The sequence below is a fragment of the Alosa pseudoharengus genome, unplaced genomic scaffold (assembly GCF_046254945.1).
Source record: "Alosa pseudoharengus isolate Yale_2024_CS ecotype anadromous, Long Island Sound unplaced genomic scaffold, YU_APseudo_1.1 YU_APseudo_1.1_scf_11, whole genome shotgun sequence".
NCBI lineage: Eukaryota > Metazoa > Chordata > Actinopteri > Clupeiformes > Clupeidae > Alosa > Alosa pseudoharengus.
The window spans coordinates 28,024,200-28,043,129 of NW_027468576.1; the positions used below are offsets into that span (position 1 = coordinate 28,024,200).

The 18,930-nt window shown below is 41.8% G+C and overlaps 1 protein-coding gene across 2 annotated transcripts; it reads right to left on the bottom strand.

Moving 5' to 3' along the window:
* Positions 1–1,743: 1,743 nt before the first annotated feature.
* On the bottom strand, positions 1,744–18,659 carry ranbp3a (RAN binding protein 3a). 2 transcript variants are annotated; one of them, XM_076278668.1, is made up of 18 exons: positions 18,629–18,648; positions 17,149–17,226; positions 14,646–14,701; positions 14,491–14,527; positions 14,306–14,389; positions 14,127–14,198; positions 13,970–14,035; positions 13,295–13,387; positions 12,980–13,089; positions 12,431–12,544; positions 11,653–11,753; positions 11,488–11,563; positions 11,255–11,363; positions 10,906–11,042; positions 9,474–9,594; positions 9,113–9,255; positions 8,730–8,943; positions 1,744–5,894 (listed from the first exon to the last, which is right to left on the bottom strand). In XM_076278668.1, exons 2-18 carry the CDS (start codon positions 17,159–17,161, stop codon positions 5,851–5,853), a joined length of 1,590 nt encoding a protein of 529 aa, XP_076134783.1. In that variant the 5' UTR covers positions 17,162–17,226; positions 18,629–18,648; the 3' UTR covers positions 1,744–5,850. The 2 variants fall into 2 exon arrangements, with proteins under 2 accessions (XP_076134783.1, XP_076134782.1); XM_076278667.1 differs by lacking the exon at positions 17,149–17,226 and having other exon boundaries at positions 18,629–18,659.
* Positions 18,660–18,930: the final 271 nt, after the last annotated feature.

The following is an 18,930-nucleotide window of genomic DNA, read 5'->3' on the forward strand; positions in this document are numbered from 1 at the left end:
CACCTTAGAAGGTCATTCAGGCAAGAGAAGTCCTGGTCAGATGCCAGTGACCTGCTTAATACTGAGAGATGATTTAATTGAATACAATGTAAGTTAAAGAGCAAAAAGTCAGATTGAATCATTACATGTTATTATGAGTCTACTCGAATCAGGTAGATGAGTGCTGAGAAGACCACATGTGGAAGACATCTTGAGATCCTGCATTTACAGTAGCCTATGCCTCACTTTGGCCAAATTGGACAAGACAAGCTTTTCAGAAAAATTCTGAGAAACCATTTAAGAGTTGAACACTGGCCAAAACCTTTTTTTCCACATCCTGGTGTACTTTTATGCACCATCCTCATGGCTAATGTCTATTATTCTGGGATACACAATGCAGTCACATACACTGATTTATCTCGCAATTACAAGTGTCAACTCAGGACTCATCTGTCGTAATACTGGTGCCTGAGGAGCTTTAAACATCAATAAATACCTTTAATCGCAGCATGGCAGCTTTGTTGTACCTGGCTACAGAAGGTTCTAAATGGAAGCAAGGTAAAGAGCTATTCGTTGGCAGAATGTGTTTCACCATCTTTGGGGTTAAAAAGGATTTATCTGAACAGGACCATATACAGTAATTCATACAAAAAATATTCTGTGCAAGCGACCCAAGTACTATTACAAGGTTCTGTTGGGATACAATGATTTTATTAAGGGCAGGCCTCCAGACTTGTGGAGGGGTAAAAGCACATTCTAAACATAAGAAGGTGTTATATTGACTGCAGAGGAACTGTAGATGTCCTGGACTCCTGGTACTTTTCAAAACCTTCAAGTCAGTTATTGCTGGAAAGCTTGTCTTTCACATGAAAAGTCTTTGCCGACAGAAAACCCTTTACCTTGCCATCTCAATCAGGTTTTTCTCGTATCGCCACATTTCGTGATTATGTAAATAAACAAAATCAATGGTGGAAAAACTCGAGAAAAAATAGCCTAGATTAAAAAAATATAAACTTTGCTGTCAGTCTAAATTTGCTAGGTGAAATTTGAAATCTTTTGAATCTGGAGGCAGTTTTCCACATTGAACTTCGTTTCCTCTCGCTATGAGTGCAACAAAGGTGACAAATGTCTTCAAATCTTCTAAACAGGTATATAAAAATATGAGATTGCCTGAGTACAGTAAAATACAACAAACAGCTAAAACACCAGCGCCATCTTGAGTTTAAATGATTGTTGGTCAACCTATTTTAGAAAAGATTTACCTTATATTTTTAATAACACATTTTCTGTCATTGCCTCTGCAAAACAAAATAGCAGTCATTTACCAACTTGCCTAAAGATGCTGAGATGGTTTACAGATGTAAACTGTAGACCACTTGTTTCTGACCAAAGCATAGGCATTAAAAAGCCTAATGACAGATGATTACATAAATTCCGATGACAGTTTTGGAACACGAGGGCATATTGACTGACATTAGCCAAGTGCCTTTTCTCTACCGTCACCTAATTATATGAAAACGAATGTCACAAATCAAAGGATTTCTTGAGAGATCTGGAAAACATGTACCTTGAACTCTACTTCAAATTTGTTCTGAAAAGCCTTCACAGCTCATCTGGGAACATACTGCTCACCTCACTTGCATCTGCTACTAGCCCAAGGGTGCCATCTGGTGGCCTCTATGACACATTTTACTAGATTGAGCAGCTTAAAGCAGGAGGAAGAATTTCATTTCAGAAAGCAAAACAAAAGGCAAAGGCAAAATGTTACTGTTAAAAATTTTAATGTAATTCTCAAATACATTTGATATGACAATTGTACATAAACTTTTACATAACGACATGTTTCAGCAGTTAGCTGCTTTGAACTTTTTTTCATTATTGTTTTATTTTTTGTTTTACTTTTATTGCTGAAGCTCAAAGCAAAGACACAATGTACACAGATTTTTTTTTTTTTGAATGGTCAGAAGAGGCATTTCCCCACAAAGAGGTTGACTGCACGGCCCAATCGAAATTAGTGGCGCGACAGAGAGGTCGTTTGTTGGCAGGGCAAGTCGACCACTCCCTAGCTTTCAGGTCCTGTAGATCCTGTAGTTTGAAATCTCCCAACTCCTTAGCTCTTGGTTGAAGCTCTTTTGACTCATATCAGTATGAATAAACAATAATCTGTTCACAGGTTAAAAAAACAACAACAACAATCCATTCCTATACCCCATCAAAGGCAAACTGACTGACCAGGACAAAAACAGGTCTAGGTGCTTCTTCAAGGAAAGGGGAGAAATTATAGAACGATGCACTAACCACTTAAAGCCACTGACAACCAACAGAGGGAAGAAGGGCAAAGGTCAACACAACTGAGCAAAAAGAAAAGGATTTTCCTACTCATAGAAACCAAACCACTCAAAAGGGGTGCAGGTTCATTTGAGGTCTCATGCCTGTGCAAAGCGGTTTAGGAGCAGGAGCTCACTCGCTCGATGCTCCAAAAGATTTTACAGTACTGGGCTTTGGGTTGGGCTGAATCACGTTTCCACTAAAGAGGTACCCTTAGTGTGGTGGGGCAGAGCTACCTGATGTTTACAAAGAGACCACAGTGCTCTCAATGACGCAGTGAAGCACCTGATGAGAGTGCGTTGTTCACAAGTGAATATGTAGTGTGTGGTTCCAGAAACATGTATGGTACACGTGGTTAAGATATGAATGTTAAAGAGCATTTTGTTCTCGGCCCATTTCCATCGTGACTGCACGCATGTCTAAATTGAGAGCATAACAGGTAAAAGCCACACAGATTAACCTGCTTTTACATCCATCTACACTGTGCTACGATAACAAAGAAAAAATGTTGCTTGATGGTAAGCAAGATGGGTAATGGATTATCTACATGTGTCTTTGCATGGATCAATCATTTGCTAACAATTTTTACCCATATGCACAAAATGTATTAATTACTGAGAGGAATTGGGCCTGGGCAAAACAACTGTTTTGAGAGGGAACATGCCAAGAATGTGACCTCTCGCTTGACTTCTCTGTGCTAAGTGATTGGTTAGGACATTGCAGCTTCGCTCCTCTATACAAATGATCAAAAATATCCTGAAAGTAAATCACAACTGTTCTGTATATTTTAGGTCTGCTGTAATTATTACTAAAAGGCCTTCACCTTCTAATTCAAACAGATCACACTTCAATATCCTGATTAAAATGTAATATGTATTTTACAAAATCAGATCTGAGGGTTGATGCCAGGACACCTACTTCAGAATTTAGAGGCTGAACTGCGGTGCACATACACATTATGATTGTAACTGTTCCTTTAACCAATGGCCTGCGGACCCATATTGCAGGACCTTAGCAAATGTGTATTGCTTTCAACATTTTTTGTAATAATTTTACCATAGATGTTTAGGCAATTCAGGGGTCCTCACAATACATACTTGTATTATTTAGTATGACCGGAACCAGGACCCAACCAAAATGGCAGGCAACAGAAAACAAAATGGAAACAAATGGAACACAAACAATGAAGCAAGTAGCGCTTGTGCGGGCAATCTCCTAAATAACAACATTTTTTTTTAAAAGCCAGAGTGTAAACATTTGTACTGTAGATGGAAATCTACCACTTCACATTGACCTTAATAAGACATTTTGATCAATGTACAACCCCTGCTAACGTATTTAAATAGTCATATTCATATTGATGGGAGAGAGAGAGAGAGAGAGAGAGAGAGAGAGAGAGAGAGAGAGAGAGAGAGAGAGAGAAAGGGGGGAGAGGGAAAAAAGAGAGAAATACAGAAAAGTGCTGAAGAATTCCGGCCCTTTAACAAAGACGAATGCCTTACATTCATATCTGAGCCCTGTGCCCAAAGGAACGGTCCTGTGTCTCTGCTGCAGAGCAGAATGTAGAGAATGTGTTAGACAAAAAAAGAAGACAACAAACACGTTCACACGTATAAACAGTGACAAATCTATAGTTTGCCCAGAAAGAGTACAAAATAAAGAAGATTATCTTTACAACACCTCAAGGCTGCTTGCTCAGTAATATACATATAGATCTCAACATCTTCTTAAACCCGATAATACTCCTACAAGTAATTTTTTTTGTCTTTTTCTTAGTACTGGTTTTGTAGTTAAAATACATATTTTTCACATCAAAGGCTTTTTTTGTAGTACAAGATGAGGAGTACAATATAATACAAGGATTTAAAGAGTATTCATCTCACTGCTCTGAGGAAAGAAATATTTAAAAAAAGGGTAGCTACGCTTCACTGAAGGAAATAAGATCAACTTTTATTAATCTATCTCTCTTTTAAGAAGTACTGAACAAACACCATTGTATTTGTGAACACTGAATTAGCCTGCTCTGTGTGTAATAATGCCACCTCTCTCAAACAAGCAAGTAATGGCAGTATAGGTTGCAGATATGAGATATGTTTCTACTGTAAACACAGTTAAAGAGGGATGGGGATGGGGTAGGTGGGGTGAGGCATTCATCCATGGGCTGCAGTAGTAGTAGGAACTACCATTTCTAATTTCAAACCTGTTTGCTTGTCCATATTGACATCTCCAGAACAGCTCTGAATGCTGAGGGGGGGAGGGGGGGATGCTGCATTACTATGATGTGAAAAAGAATCATTTAGTGGTGTACTAAGCAACCAAGAAACCAAGGGGTCATTTGAGGTCACTTTTAGTCAAAGATACTATTGAAGGGTGTGTGTGTGTGTGTGTGTGTGTGTGTGTGTGTGTGTGTGTGTGTGTGTGTGTGTGTGTGTGTGTGTGTGTGTGTGTATGTGTGTGTGGACCAAACAAGACTTTGAAATAAAACGAAAAAGAACGGAAAGTGTCCAAAGTGTCAGAGGGCAGATAATCTCTTAACAGACTGAGAACAGCTAGAAAAAGGTTGTCTTTATAAAAGATAAAGAGGCATTTCAGCTATTACTCCCATGAAAAAATGTGAAATGACATTTAAAAATTATGATCTGAGAGCCGGCCCATCCACTTCCTCTCAAAACAATTCAAGGCCTTCAGGACTACTACTACTACTACTACTGCTGTGTTTTGTTTTCAGTTAGTGGATAGACAGATCAAATGCATACTGTCCAAACTGTACATCTGAACCACTGTGACATCTGTACATGTGAACCACAAGCAAATAAATCCTCTGTCACCCCCCCCCCCCCCCCAAACCTTTACAGATCCCTCCATTCCGACGCCCATCCGCTCATCAATATGATGAGGCTTCGGCAAGCCATAGCGAGAGGTGCTGCAGTTCCACAGGCCCTTGTCCCTCCAATGAGTGGAGATCTACTGTACAGATGTGGAGCAGGAGAAAACGCCTGCATAGGATCCAGCCTGGAGCTAGCCGTCTGCAGGAGGACAGAGCTGCATCTGAGGCAATGGGGTAGTCTGCTTCGCTCCGCAGAGAGAGAAAGGAAGGGGGGGGGGGGGGTGGAAGATGAAAGGAGGGGATAGATAAAGAGAGGGAAAGAGAGATAGACAGAGAGAAAGAGAGAAAGAGAGAGAGAGAGATAGATAGACAGGGGGGAGAGAGAGAGAGAGAGAGGGGGAAAGAGAGATAGACAGAGAGAAAGAGAGAGAGAGAGAGACAGGGAGAGAGATAGAGATAGACAGGGGGGGGAGAGAGAGAGAGGGAAAGAGAGATAGACAGAGAGAAAGAGAGAGAGAGAGAGACAGGGAGAGAGATAGAGAGATAGATAGACAGGGGGGGGGAGAGAGAGAGAGAGAGAGAGAGGGAAAGAGAGATAGACAGAGAGAAAGAGAGAGAGAGAGACAGGGAGAGAGAGAGAGAGAGAGATAGAGAGATAGATAGATAGACAGGGGGGGGAGAGAGAGAGAGGTGGGTGGACAGGAGAGGAGCTGAGGTTATGTGCTCTCTGTAGACTGAGTTTCTCCTTCTTCAGCCTCACCTGTTGAGCAGAGACAAAGAGCGGGAAATCAGAACACCAACCTCCAGCATCCTCCAGACTGCTCCTCGCCCAAGGCCAGAGGAGAGCAGGGAATCTCAGCATCATTAGCCATTTCTGTCTAAGCAGCAAGCACTGGCTCGGGCCAAAAGATTCTCCCCTTATTTAGTTACTGTGCATAATGCATAATTATGTACATCAAGCTAAACATTGGAACTAGTTCAAATTGTAGAGTAACTCTAACTGAACAGGAGTACTGTGAAATCTGTGGAAACTGCAAGTCAGTTTTCAATATGAATTATGGCATTTGACAACATAATCAGTCAAAGGCTAATCTATTAAATCTGAATACTGATCACAGATAAGTAAAACAAAAGAAAATCCAATAAACTGTCAAACGTGTTGTCTACAGACTCCTTTTCATTAGGGGTGTAAATATTAATCGATTCATATCGATGCATCGATTATGCAGCCGGCGATTCAATGCATCGATTCGTCCGCAAGAGTATCGATTAATGTGTTTATTTTGCCGCCTGTTTGTTTGCCTATATATTTTCAGCATCAGCTCCGACCTTTCTTTTTCTGTCTATGGCTCCGATGTAAGCGCACTACCTACTCCTAAGCTGCGGGTGGGTTTTTTTTTAATATGCAAAGACATGAGGCTGTATAACGAAGGCTTTAGATACCTGCTCCTACATTCCGAACTTTTGTTGATTTATTTGAAACTTCATAGATATCATGTAAAAATATTGAGTATTGAATCGTATCGAATCGTATCGTGGGGAATTCTGAAGTATCGAAAATAATCGAATCATTGGCTTAAGAAATCGATATTGTATCGAATCGTCATGAAGACTCCGATTTACACCCCTACTTTTCATGTTTACAAACATTGCAGCACGAGCGCACTAGCTGAAATCAGAAAGCCTCCAGCTATCAGAACCAACACAAACTTGACCATTTCAGCGGTGTATTTTAATACTTTATCATCAGGCAATCCCACATTGCATCATTTTAAATATTCTGTTTTTTGTCCCTTTCATGGAATTTTCATTATCAGCATCATAGTTGGCCCCACAAGACTTCCTTTTTAACATTCCATATGTTATCTTAATGCAGAGGAAGTAGATTGGGGCCCAAATAGAATGTTCAAGCATTGTTTTTGTTTACCTTGTTGAAAGGGTCCATAGACCCATTCAAGAGAGTTCCATTATCAGCATCATAGTTGGCCCCACAAGGCTTCCTTTTTAACATTCCATGTTATGTCAATGCAAAGGAAGTAGACCAAATAGAATGTTCAAGCATTGTTCAGGCATGAAAACGGGTCAGGGGTGAAAAAGGTGAGAGGGGCGCGCGAAAAGGAAAATGGCCGTTTCATAGCAAAACAAGCGCGAGTGACATTGTTGCCAATAGTGCATAGCTTCCATGGAGTATGAAGTTGCCTAAAACCAGAGATTTATAAAGAAAACAAACTACAAAATGACTCATTTTTACAAAAAAAAAAAAAAAACGTATTATTTCTTCTTTTTGGCTTGGGCCTAAGTGTGAAGGGGCCCACTTGCACTGTTTGGCAACATGCTTCAGCCTGGCCCTCCTCTCCTCCTCAGTAATCTACATGAGTTTTCTGCAAAGCTTTCTTTCTTTCTTTATGCCTGAAGTTATCAGACATTTCTGAAGATTTTATAGGCCTAAAGGACACTTCATAGTAGACTATTAGAATGAGTCTGAATAAGATAAGTCTGAATATTTGCTGGACCAAACCAGTTAATAAATAAACTTGGGTAGGGTAGACTATTTAATTTGTAACTTTAATTTGTAAAATTGGTTTTAATAGTTTTAACCTGCAGCATATAGGCTACTTACAGATTGTGGCATTGTGCTAGTGTGTTTAACCAACCAATAAAGTTGTGTGAACAGTGTTCACATTACATGTTAAACCCTGTGGACACAGACTAGGCCTACTGATCAGGCAACTGAACGTTTCTTAAAAGAAAGCATTACCATGTCAAACACTGCTTTTGTCTCTGAACTCGACAAAACGCACCAGCCCAGTTTAGGAGCATTTAATTCAACTATTTAGTTATTCACATAGCCTTTGCTATACTGATAAAGTATGCCTATTTGCTTCACCTTTTGTCGATCAAGATGGCTCAAACTGCACGTATTCTTCATCAAATGAACTCGTTATGTCTATATTTCTGTCCAATATCGCTAACTTTAACAACAGCCTATGCTACGTTGCTACACCAATCTCAACGTCTTTCTGACAGAAGTTGAAAGTTTCAACTAACTCACCTGTGACATCAATAAGCATCTCTCCTCGCCGGGCTCACATTCCAGCTGACATTTCAGACGCATAGTCACACAGACAGGGAGGCTATTCCGGCGCAAGCGTTCTGTTCGCGTTGCATCCGCGGCAAAATTTAGCTTCCACTGTTTAATAGTCTAAATGCATAGGGGCTGCATTCACATAATCGTTGCTGGATCAGACAAGTTTTTAATTGGGCTCTTGTCTTACAACGCATCTGCGTCTGCGCGTGATTTGTGTGAACTGTAACCCCACACCCCCCCACCCCACCCCAATAGTTTCTCATCAGATCTGCGCGAACCACGTAAGTCCCCTATTTTGGATTCAAAACGGCGAATTTCGCCGAAAGGTGAGGAGTTTTCATGCCTGATTGTTTTTGTTTTTATTGTTGAAAGGGTCTATATCGTATAGGACAGTGGAGAGATATACAGGAGGCGAGTGGGAGAGAGGCTGGGTGGGAATGGAACATGACAGCAGGCTGCAATCCAACCTGGGTCCTTTTGACATGACATGACATGACAGGCACGTACCACTGGAAGGCGCAGGCGTGGACGCGGACGCGGGGGTGGCAGCCGTGCCCGAGCTGGAGGTGTGCTGGTTCTCCTCGTCGCTGTCCTCCTCATGGGAGTGCGTGATCTCTGGCAGCGGCACCTTGACCTCGGGCTCCTGGTCCGCGCGGCTGCGGAGCGCCAGGATGCGGTGGTGGAGAGCTGCAAACAACTGCCCGGTGTCCTTAGAGCTGGCCTGGAGAGACACCACACGGGCCATGAACACTTACTGACAAAGACAACCCGAACACAAAAACTACTCAGCTCTGGCTTTACAGCACTAGAAACTAGCTCTTCAAAAATATTTTCATCAATCAAATCTTTGACCACAACCAGTCTCTATTTTGAGGAGTCATGAATCTTACCGATATGAGAAAGACCTTGACCCCCTGGTCCTCAGTGTCCATGGCCGTGATGCGGATGCTCTTCTCACTGGCCTTGTCCACCTGCATCTGAGGCCACAGCTTGGTGTTGAGGATCAGCCGCAAACTGCCCTGGGTTCTCATCACTGCACAGCACACACAGACCACAACACATCAGCTGACCTTAACTACGATCTAGACATATTCCAGTTATTTTGCAGCAAGTCATTTCGGAAAAAGAAGCAGATATTTGAGGCTCGTTGAACAGGGCCATAAGACCACATGTTAAGGCTCCTTGTAGAGAATAATAGAGAAAGTGTCTAATTTTAACCGAGACAAACTAAATATAAATCATGTTTATTACCCAATCTTGACTGCAGTGTTCCATCATCTGTTGACGCCATGTCATTCAGTCGGAGTAGTCCTCGTCCTCTCTCTATCCAGGACTGGGCCGTCTTGTCAAACACAAAAAGCTTGCCCTGTATCTAAGGAAACAAAACATAAACAAAATCTTAAAACACAACATGATGCATTCTCAGTGCTACTAAAAATGTGTGCTGCTGACAGCAGCGTCTTTGGCTACTGACAGAAAAAAAAGAAAGGAAATCTATTTTTTCAAATGCTTCTAACATCCCCAAAACAACACAGCATCAGGTTTTTGTAATTTTCTAAACATTAATATTGCTTATTGTTTGTGGCTGGCAAGCACACACAAGACCAGAGAAGATAGGTGTTAGAGGCTTTGTAGCAAAGTCAGCCACAACACTTTTGTTGGGTTTTGGTTTGAGGATGGTCACTGAAAGGAGCTATAAAAGAGCTATCTGAGGCTGCTGAAACGTCAAGCCAATGGCTATGGCATTCACAAACTACTTGGGGTCATGTTGTTGTTACCTGAACTGACACTGAGATTTTGAAATCTTGGTCATGGTGTTTCTGAAGTGGTAGTTGTTGGTGCTGGCATCAGGGGCTGGCATTTTGCCTGATTATGTTGCTGACTGGATCATAAATAGCCACAGCAACAAAGAGGAATGGCCAAAGAATTGGCCAGATGGGAGTGGGTCTGGGACGCCAGACACTGCTATTGAGCCTTTGGAAGGTGTCGTGGGCCAAATCCAATGAAACTCTGATGATGGAATGTTCCTGCTTGATAAGCCAAGTGAAATGTTCACAAAAGCTGCTCTGTTGGTGATACTGGCAGTGCATGTGAAGGAGGGCGGTTACTGATCTTGGGTACAACATGCAGCACGTTTGCAACTGCCACTAAAGACCTTTTAGGCAAGTCCCTCTACTCAGTGGCCATATTGTAATGCTTTTTGGGCACTTATCGGGCATCTATTTCAGCAGAAATGCATGTGCGCAAGGTTTTACAACACCAAACTTGCTCCAACAGTGAGACCACAACTCATGATTGGCACAATGTACATGTCGACTTTTTTGCCGCGGAAGAGGCGGGATATGTGTAGACAACCTCATGCATTTCTATGGAGGATTTTTTGAGTGCTGTGTCTCCTCATTAGAAAGTCTCTGCTGCCACCAACCAACAGTGTATTGTTGTGGTTTCCTGCATTGTGTTGTGTAATGTTAAATAGGCTTGATTGTTGACTGGCCTCTGACAGGCTCGGCTCAGCACAGCACCCTAAATAGCTAGCAACTGTCATAGTTTAGGTAGGTTGTCTGAATATTTCATTCCAAAAGTCACACAGGATTTGCACACCGTTACGTTGACACAACCCATCACTGCAGGCTGCACCATCCTGTGTATCCTGTGACCCCCAGAGGTCAGCAGTGTGGCCCACCTGCAGCACGTTGCTCTCCGACTCCTCCCCAGTCCGAACCTCCACCTTCTCCAGCAGGCACCTCTTGGCCGTGGCTTTGGTGTAGGCAGCAGCAGACTGCTCCAACGACTCTGCTCCGCTGCCACCGGCGCCGGTGTCTGGAACACGGATTAAAAACAACAAACATTTGACACACAGACAACCTTGGGTTCTGTTTGAGGTCTGTTTTAATTGATGACTAATCATGACAACTGCTGACTTACAGCCAATTCTTACTGCAGCTCTATTCGTTTTCAGGCAGAAACAGTGTGCGTTTGTGTGTGTATGTATGTGTGTGCAGTAGTAGTAGTAGCAGAAGCAGTAATGGTACCCTTTTCTGGGGTGTTTTCTTGTGAGGAGCTAGCTGGCTCAGAGACTGGAGCAGATGGTGGAGGGTCTTTACTGCCCTCCACTACTGCCTCACCGCTTTTAGGGGGACTCTGAGAAAGGGGGAGAGAGCGAGAGCAAGAGTGAGAGAGAGAAAGAGAAAGATACAGTCACAGTGTATGGGTGACACACCAGAGAGATACTGCTTCAGGACAAAAATAATCTCCCAGCTCTTACCAGGACACGATCGGACATGTTCTGTCCAAACACAAACTTTGCACTGGAGTCGGCATTGTTGGCAGCCCGGCTGGCGCTTCAGGGAAAACGCAAGACCAGATCTGTCAGGTTGTTTTACCAGAAGGTACTCTTAATGTCTGTACACAAACAAAGGCTGAGACCTACCCCGTGGTGCTGATATACTGTAGAAAGTAGTTGGTTTCCTCTGAATCGGTTGATGGCGACCCTGTGTCTTTGCTTTTCGAGGAATCACAGCTTTCCTCTACCTGAAAACGTCATGTGATAAATGAGAGGCTGCAAAGACAGTTTGCCAGACAGAAAAGAAGTTTGGGAATATCAACTGTTGAAAGAGCATTCGATTAACTGTATTCATGAGCTCTCTAGAGGTTAGGCAATCAGCAAGTACAATTTTTATATGACCCAGATGTATTACAGTAAGCACATTTGTGAAGCAGGAAACAGGCCATTTTGCATCTCACAACGCGAGGAGGCGTGTACTCATTTTGGAACTGCTAACATGCTTTGTAACCCTGCGACTGCATTACAACGTGCTAGAGGCGTTAAGAGTTAACAAGCTACCTGAGATGATACAAACAAGGAGTATTCAAACTCCTGTGGTACTTGGATTATCTGCTATTTAACTGATAGTGGAAGAGACTGTTTAATGTCAAATTGAGTAAAGTGTGACATGTTCTTAAGACAACATATTGCCACATGACAGCATGCTCTTGCAAAAGACAGCATCAACATCAAGTTATGATATGGCTGTAAAAAACGCATTTCTGATAATGTGCTGTCAGCTACAGAACTTGACAAGAGTGCACATGCCAATAACAATAATCCAATCATTTCAAAGTGAGGACACTGCCACAGGGCCCGAGGCGCTCTCTCATTGTGAACAGACATGAATCAGCTCCCCTGTGAGAATGTGAGGAGGCCAAACCTTGGCTCGGTCTCGGACGTTTTGCCCGAAGACAAACGTGGCTTCCAGTGGGGCCCCTTTTCCCACAGTGTTCTCCCCCTGAGCCTTGGCTCCATCCTCTGCTTTGTCACTTGCCTGAAGAACAAAGGCAGGGAGAAACAATCAGCACCATTTGATCTTATAAATAAGTTGCACTCGCCATGTGCTTCTGTGTGTGTGTGTGTGTGTGTGTGTGTGTGTGTGTGGGGGGGGTGGTACTGTGTGAAACCCAATCCTGCTCGCAGACTATGACATACGGCACTTGAACATGCCCTTGAGCTTTGAGAGCCAAGGGCAGGCAAAACAGCGGACAGGCCCAGCTGCATGCGCAACAGGCCCAGCAATTACCTCCCCCACACCGTGGCTCTCTCTATACATGACCCTACATTGCGCATGCAGCAGCCCACATACTTTGAAGTTCAATCCTTTCAATCCCTCGACTGAATTCAATACAGGATGGCAGAGGTTGTGATAGACAGTGTGACAGACAGAGCATGCAAAAAAGGAAAAACAGAGACCTAAATGTCTCACCGGTGACTTATCGGTGTCCTCCTTGCTGTCCTTGGAGTGCTTGGTGTTGTTCTGAGCATCTGACGGCCCTTCTGACTGCTGGTTCAGCCCATTGGTACTGCCCTTTGAGTCTACAAATAGCAGAGGGGGGCAAATATATTACCAAGTTTACATCAAATGTAACAGCAGCACTAAGAAATTACTGTCATCCTAACGTTCATATTCACTCCCACTAATACGACACAGCCATCTCCAGTGTTAATGAACAATGTCCCCTGACATGTCCCCTGAACGCCGCTACGATTCTGGTTCTGGTCTCTGGCCCAGCTGACTTACTGCACTGGCTGAAGGCCTTGGGTGGAGGTGCCTGCAGCATGGCTGGGCGGAGGACACTCCGGTGCTGCTCCTTGGGCTTCTGACTGGGGACGCCTGCAGATGAAGAGCCGCATTAAACACAAAACACAAAACAAATCACAAATGGGTGAGTGTGCTAATAGTTAGACACACATACAAAACCTGGCACAGCGCATCAAAATGAGAGCAGATGACTTCCTGTTTCCAGAAACTTGATGCACATTTTTTTTTCATTTGTTTTAGTTTAGAGTTTGCATGCATTTCTGTATTAACTCATAAACAGCTACTTACTTTCTGGATGTTCAAGGAGGGAAAGTCTAGACTGGCTAGACATTTAGGCTCGTTTCCCATATTCGGAGACCACAGCACATTTTTTCCCCGAGGTCATCCTACGGTTGCTGAGTGACATTCGACGAGTTGACGGTCATTTTCAAATTTGCTCTGGTCTCTTCATTTTAAATATGACTGTCAACTCATTCAAATGTCACTCAGCAACTGTAGGATGACATCAGAAAAATGTGCAGCGGTCTCTTCATTTTTTTCCAGAGCTGTATGTACAGGGAACTGGCCCATAATCTGGTTGTCAGCTATGCAGTCCTGGTTTAATAAGGATTGGAGTAGCAAAGCAAAACACTGCTACAGACCACGTGTGCCTACCTGCACTTGGGGCCTGGCCATGGATCAGCGTTGGGGGTTTCAAGCGAAAGCCAACCGTCTTCTCCTCTGGTAATAACAATGTGCAGGCACAAAGATTAGTTTGTTTATGAAAAACATACCACCAGCACAATGCCTGGAAGGAGTACAAAATCCCAACCTGGTTCTGAATCTGAATTTCCAGTTGGAGACTGGCAGAAACTGGATGGCATGAACACATTATTCTTGGAAACTGCGAGGGGAAAAAATCATGCATCAGAACAGATGAACAAAAAACAATATACTCCATGTCCTGAATAAATTCATAGAAATTTTATTTTGATTTTAATTAAGTGTTACCAGAGTTGGAAGGTGGGAAATGTGTTAATGACGAAGTTCTCTCCCTCTTGACAGGAGGGCTATAACTGTCCTCTTTATCCGAATCTAAAACACAAGTGGATGCCAGTGAGCATGATTACAGTTTTTTTTACTTAATTTTACTTTTATATACTTATGAACAAAAAGGTTAGATTAAAGCTCCTCACCCTCTCCATCTTCAGCACTGGACCCATCCAGAGACCTCTGCAGATCCATGGGAAAACCAACAACTTCATCAATTAATCATAATTATTTAAATAATGGAATAATATCTATTTCAATTTTGCCAATTTTGTTCATTATTGAAATATATCTGCCTTACCTTCTGAGCTTTATCTTTCTGAAAAACAAACACCGGTGGCGCTATGGCAGGTTTTTCTGCAATACAAAAAAATCTGTGTTGCTATAGCTTAATGGAAGTGACACATACCAACAGATAGACACAAATACAGTAAAATGGACAATATCGGCTCCAATAACTTGGACATGTGAAATAGCTGGCTAAATGCATCTAGGCTTGGTCAAGTGCATTGTAGCACTTTGAGGTCATTGAATTGATGTAAAGTGCGTCATAAATAAAATGTATTATTATTATAATTATTATTAGCTTCATGCCACCATGAAAAACAGGGGTACAGTGAGAGAGACTGACAAAGTGAGAGAGAGAAGGATAGACAGAGAGACCTGCAGAGACACCATTCCACCCTTCTCCCAAGTTCCACCATTCTTTTCGATAATACTTAGTTAAAACACATTGCTCTGACATCTTTAAATTCCCATTTCTGCTCCTGTTGGTGATATATAGTTGAGCCAGCACACTTTTGCAATTTTTTGGAGTGTCAACTGTCAAGCATATTACTTGAGCTGTCTTCACTTCTTAATTAAGCTGGTTTAAACATAACAAACCTCAGGGGTTCTCTGTTTATGGTTAATAACTCAGTTATCTTAGCCTAATGCATCACCAGTCTATTAAATTGGGAACAGCCCCATGTCAAGCACTATAATAAACACGTACAAGTTACAACATGGTGTTTGCTAGGTTTAACACTTTTGAGATATCACATGCATGTTAGAGGACAGCACTGCTGTTCAGATGGAATTACTCACCTAAATATTCAATTGAACATTTTGTGATTAAGCTAATCCAATTCACTGGCAATTATACTGGCTGTTACTGTGAATAGTGTATCATGATAGTATAATCTTGTATTACAAATTATTCTATATAATCCAATTCAAATTGTGAGACCTGTTTAGCAGTAATAAACATTTGGCTTTGCTTTCAATGACTCAATTTCATGGTGCCCTTTCCCAAATAATCTTAATAGTGTGTCACACGGAGAAGGCTAGACCTCTGATCATTTCTATATTGGGTGTTGCGTGAAAATTTGATAAACAAAAAGGCTGACTCCTATTAGCTGGTTGTACTCAAAGATGTCCAACTAGTGTTTGTTTCAAAGCCCCCAGTCCAAAGGCTTGCTTCATCAGAGAATACTGTACTAGTCCTGAGATGTAGCACATCATTCTGTGGCCCGGAGCCAGGCTCCCGAGTCATGAGACGATACACTCACTGAGCCTAGAATAGGTCGAGCCACTCGGAGGGGGCTTATATTTGAGTGCTACTCATCCACAGCAGCTGAGACGGGCCAAAATGTTGACCATACAGGCTGGCTAGTGTATTTAAAGGACGACAGAAATGTCCAAAAGAAACATAGCTCCTGTATAATTTGCCTGTGGACTATTTTTAGCCAGTGGTGATGTTGGCTCAGCTTGCAGATACGTGTATGACTCGGGTTACTTTAATTTCACAGTCCGTGAACAAGCACTGCGTTCGCATGTCCCTGAGGGCCACAAGTGATGTGATGCAAGTGAAGTGATGATGACCCCATTTTGTGGCAGAGTTGTGTCAGTATTAAGGCAAAACTAGATTTCCCCCTCAGGTTAGTCTGTGTTAGGCTTTTATTTCTCATTTAATAAAAATGAGCTCTGTGCATCTCTGAAGTATGAACCAAGACATTTTAACGCCCTTAAACGGAATAAATGTTCTTCTCTACTGTAGAAATATAGAAATGACTATCTAGAGTAATTTAAAGTTTTAGCTATCTTTTGTGCTCAATGGCTTTCCAATGATCAACAGTTAATTTTCTTGATAAAAGTCACAATGAAAAAGTACCCTACATCTAATAAGGCTAACACCATAATGCATTTCATTTTACTAGTATAAACTCAAAAATTAAATAGCATGGCAACCAAACTGTGTGAAAATGCAGGATACTTTAATATAGCCCAATGCAGATAGATAGATAGATAGATAGATAGATAGATAGATACTTTATTGATCCCCAGGGGAAATTCAAGAGCATATAAATTACTAAGAAAAAATACATTTTAATGTGCCCCTCTCCAATAATTTCTCTATCCTGTTGGGTCAGGATTTAGTAAGGGTCAAAACATTGGGTCTTTTGTCTAACTCCTGACAAATATTTTCCAAACCTCCCAAGATACACTCAAAGAGTCAAGCCTTTTACAAGATCTAATCAGTCTGGTTCTGCCTTTGTTATTGAAACAATACTAATGGAAAAGGTATGGGTGTGTACAGCATGTAAAGCACACATAGTTCAAAGAATGTTAGGATGCTTTATCTTTATCAGTAGCCTGTGTCATCATAGGATACTGGTCTCCTTATCATAGTGTGCCGTTTCTTAGAGGCCATGGGGGATTTGTAAATGTCAGACAAAAAAACCCTCAATGACAATTAATGATACACACATCTTTTCAATAACATCTGGCACTTCTCTGATCTGTAAGCTTCTCTCTACACTCACCCTCATCAGCCATGCTGTCATCTCTGATCCCTAGCTCTTGTTTTAACAATCACTGTTACTCCTCACCTCACAATCCTCCTGGTAAAACATTGGACAGGGAGAAGAGTCATTAGCTGACATAGGAGTGATGAAGATACTATGGCAAGTCTCCATCATGTTAAACTTGATATTGTCCACTGATGTCAAGTGGACAATATCAGACATACATACAGCAAGTATTTCTATTTGAGAATAGAAAGAAACCGAGAAAGGCATCCAGTGGACATATGTGATAGACATTTATCTTTCTAACTCTTCCATTCACCTGTGCTGTAGCCTCTTAGCTGTAGAGGGGGTGTGACCTCTTGATATCAGCTTATCTTTTCCGGGTACGATTTGCAGAAATGTATGAATCGTTCTTAATTATTGCTTCACAAATAGACCTAAACATATTCGACATGAAACTCTGGTCTGTAGTTAATTATGGATGTCAATTTTTAACACCTCAAAGTCTCGGGAAAAAAAGGTCGTTTTTACTTCTGCAGTACGTTAGAGCCCGCTGGTTGAACATAATGCGAATGTCAGACTACAAACCTAGAGGAAGCGTCCAGACGCAACTGGTTTAGACCGCCAGTAGCGTCAGATCCAACTAATCTAAATCCCAACAGTGCATCTGATTTCCTCAGCGAGACATGCTGGATTAGAACCGGAAGGAAAAAATCCTAAAGGCGGATTAACAATGCATGTCCGTTAGACGGAACCCTAGCCTAATTACCAAATCCGTATACTTTCGCTAACGCTACCTTTCACTTAACTGTTGTCTTCGTTACTACTACCCATCCCATCACCTTCTTCAAATGGAAAACGTAGAAGCACATCTAGAGATCCAAATTACGTTTAACGTTAATCTACAAGATTTGCACAAAACCGTTGTTTTATTTCTGAGTAGGCATCGTGAAGGTTCTCTAGCGTGCTCTGCTTATAATAACGTGCTGTTATCTGGGTTTACGATCATTCAACAAGGTTGGGTTAATATTAGATAGATGATAAAATGGCCAGTTTGCACACTTACGTCAATTAGCTAATATTAACGTTAGCAACTTAACGTTCCAACCTGGCCCAAGCTGACATACTTGACTACATCGTTAAAAGCTTAACATCAAAAATGTCAAGACAACAGCATGCCTCTAAATTACACTGACAGGATTTTAACTTCAAAATCATGATTCCGAAAACGCTTTATTAGTTCTCTTGTTTTGCGAGTCGGATTGGCCTGCCTCCCATCCCCTCCCTCCTCTCATGAAAATACAGCTTGCTAGCTAAGATCAGGATCACAACCCTGAGTAGTTTCTCCAACGCCTTTCCACCACTTCCACTTAGTTTAAGGCTACGACTGATCAGTACGTTGCATCATACTTCCTACACATTTTTGACAACACAAACACAAATTAATTAACTGTAAAGGAGGTTAAGTTCCCTTACGCATTCAGAGAGTGCTTACCTTCGTTTGCCAAGTCCGCCATTTTACTTCCTTACTAACACCCATGATCCCCTGCGAGTGACATGCGCGTTTCCTCTTTGTTGGCATGTGTTCGAGTAGTGTTGTTAATTTAACAAGCATTTAATGTAGCCTACTCCTCAGTTCCCCTATTTGTGTTTGGCACATAATCCTTGCTGAACAGGGAGGTGAAAGAAAACATTGTGTAAGAATATATTTTTTACAGAAAAGGAAAACATGTACTGTATATCAAAGATCCTTTAGAACCCGTCTCTGTATTTAATAAATAAATAAATAAATGCATA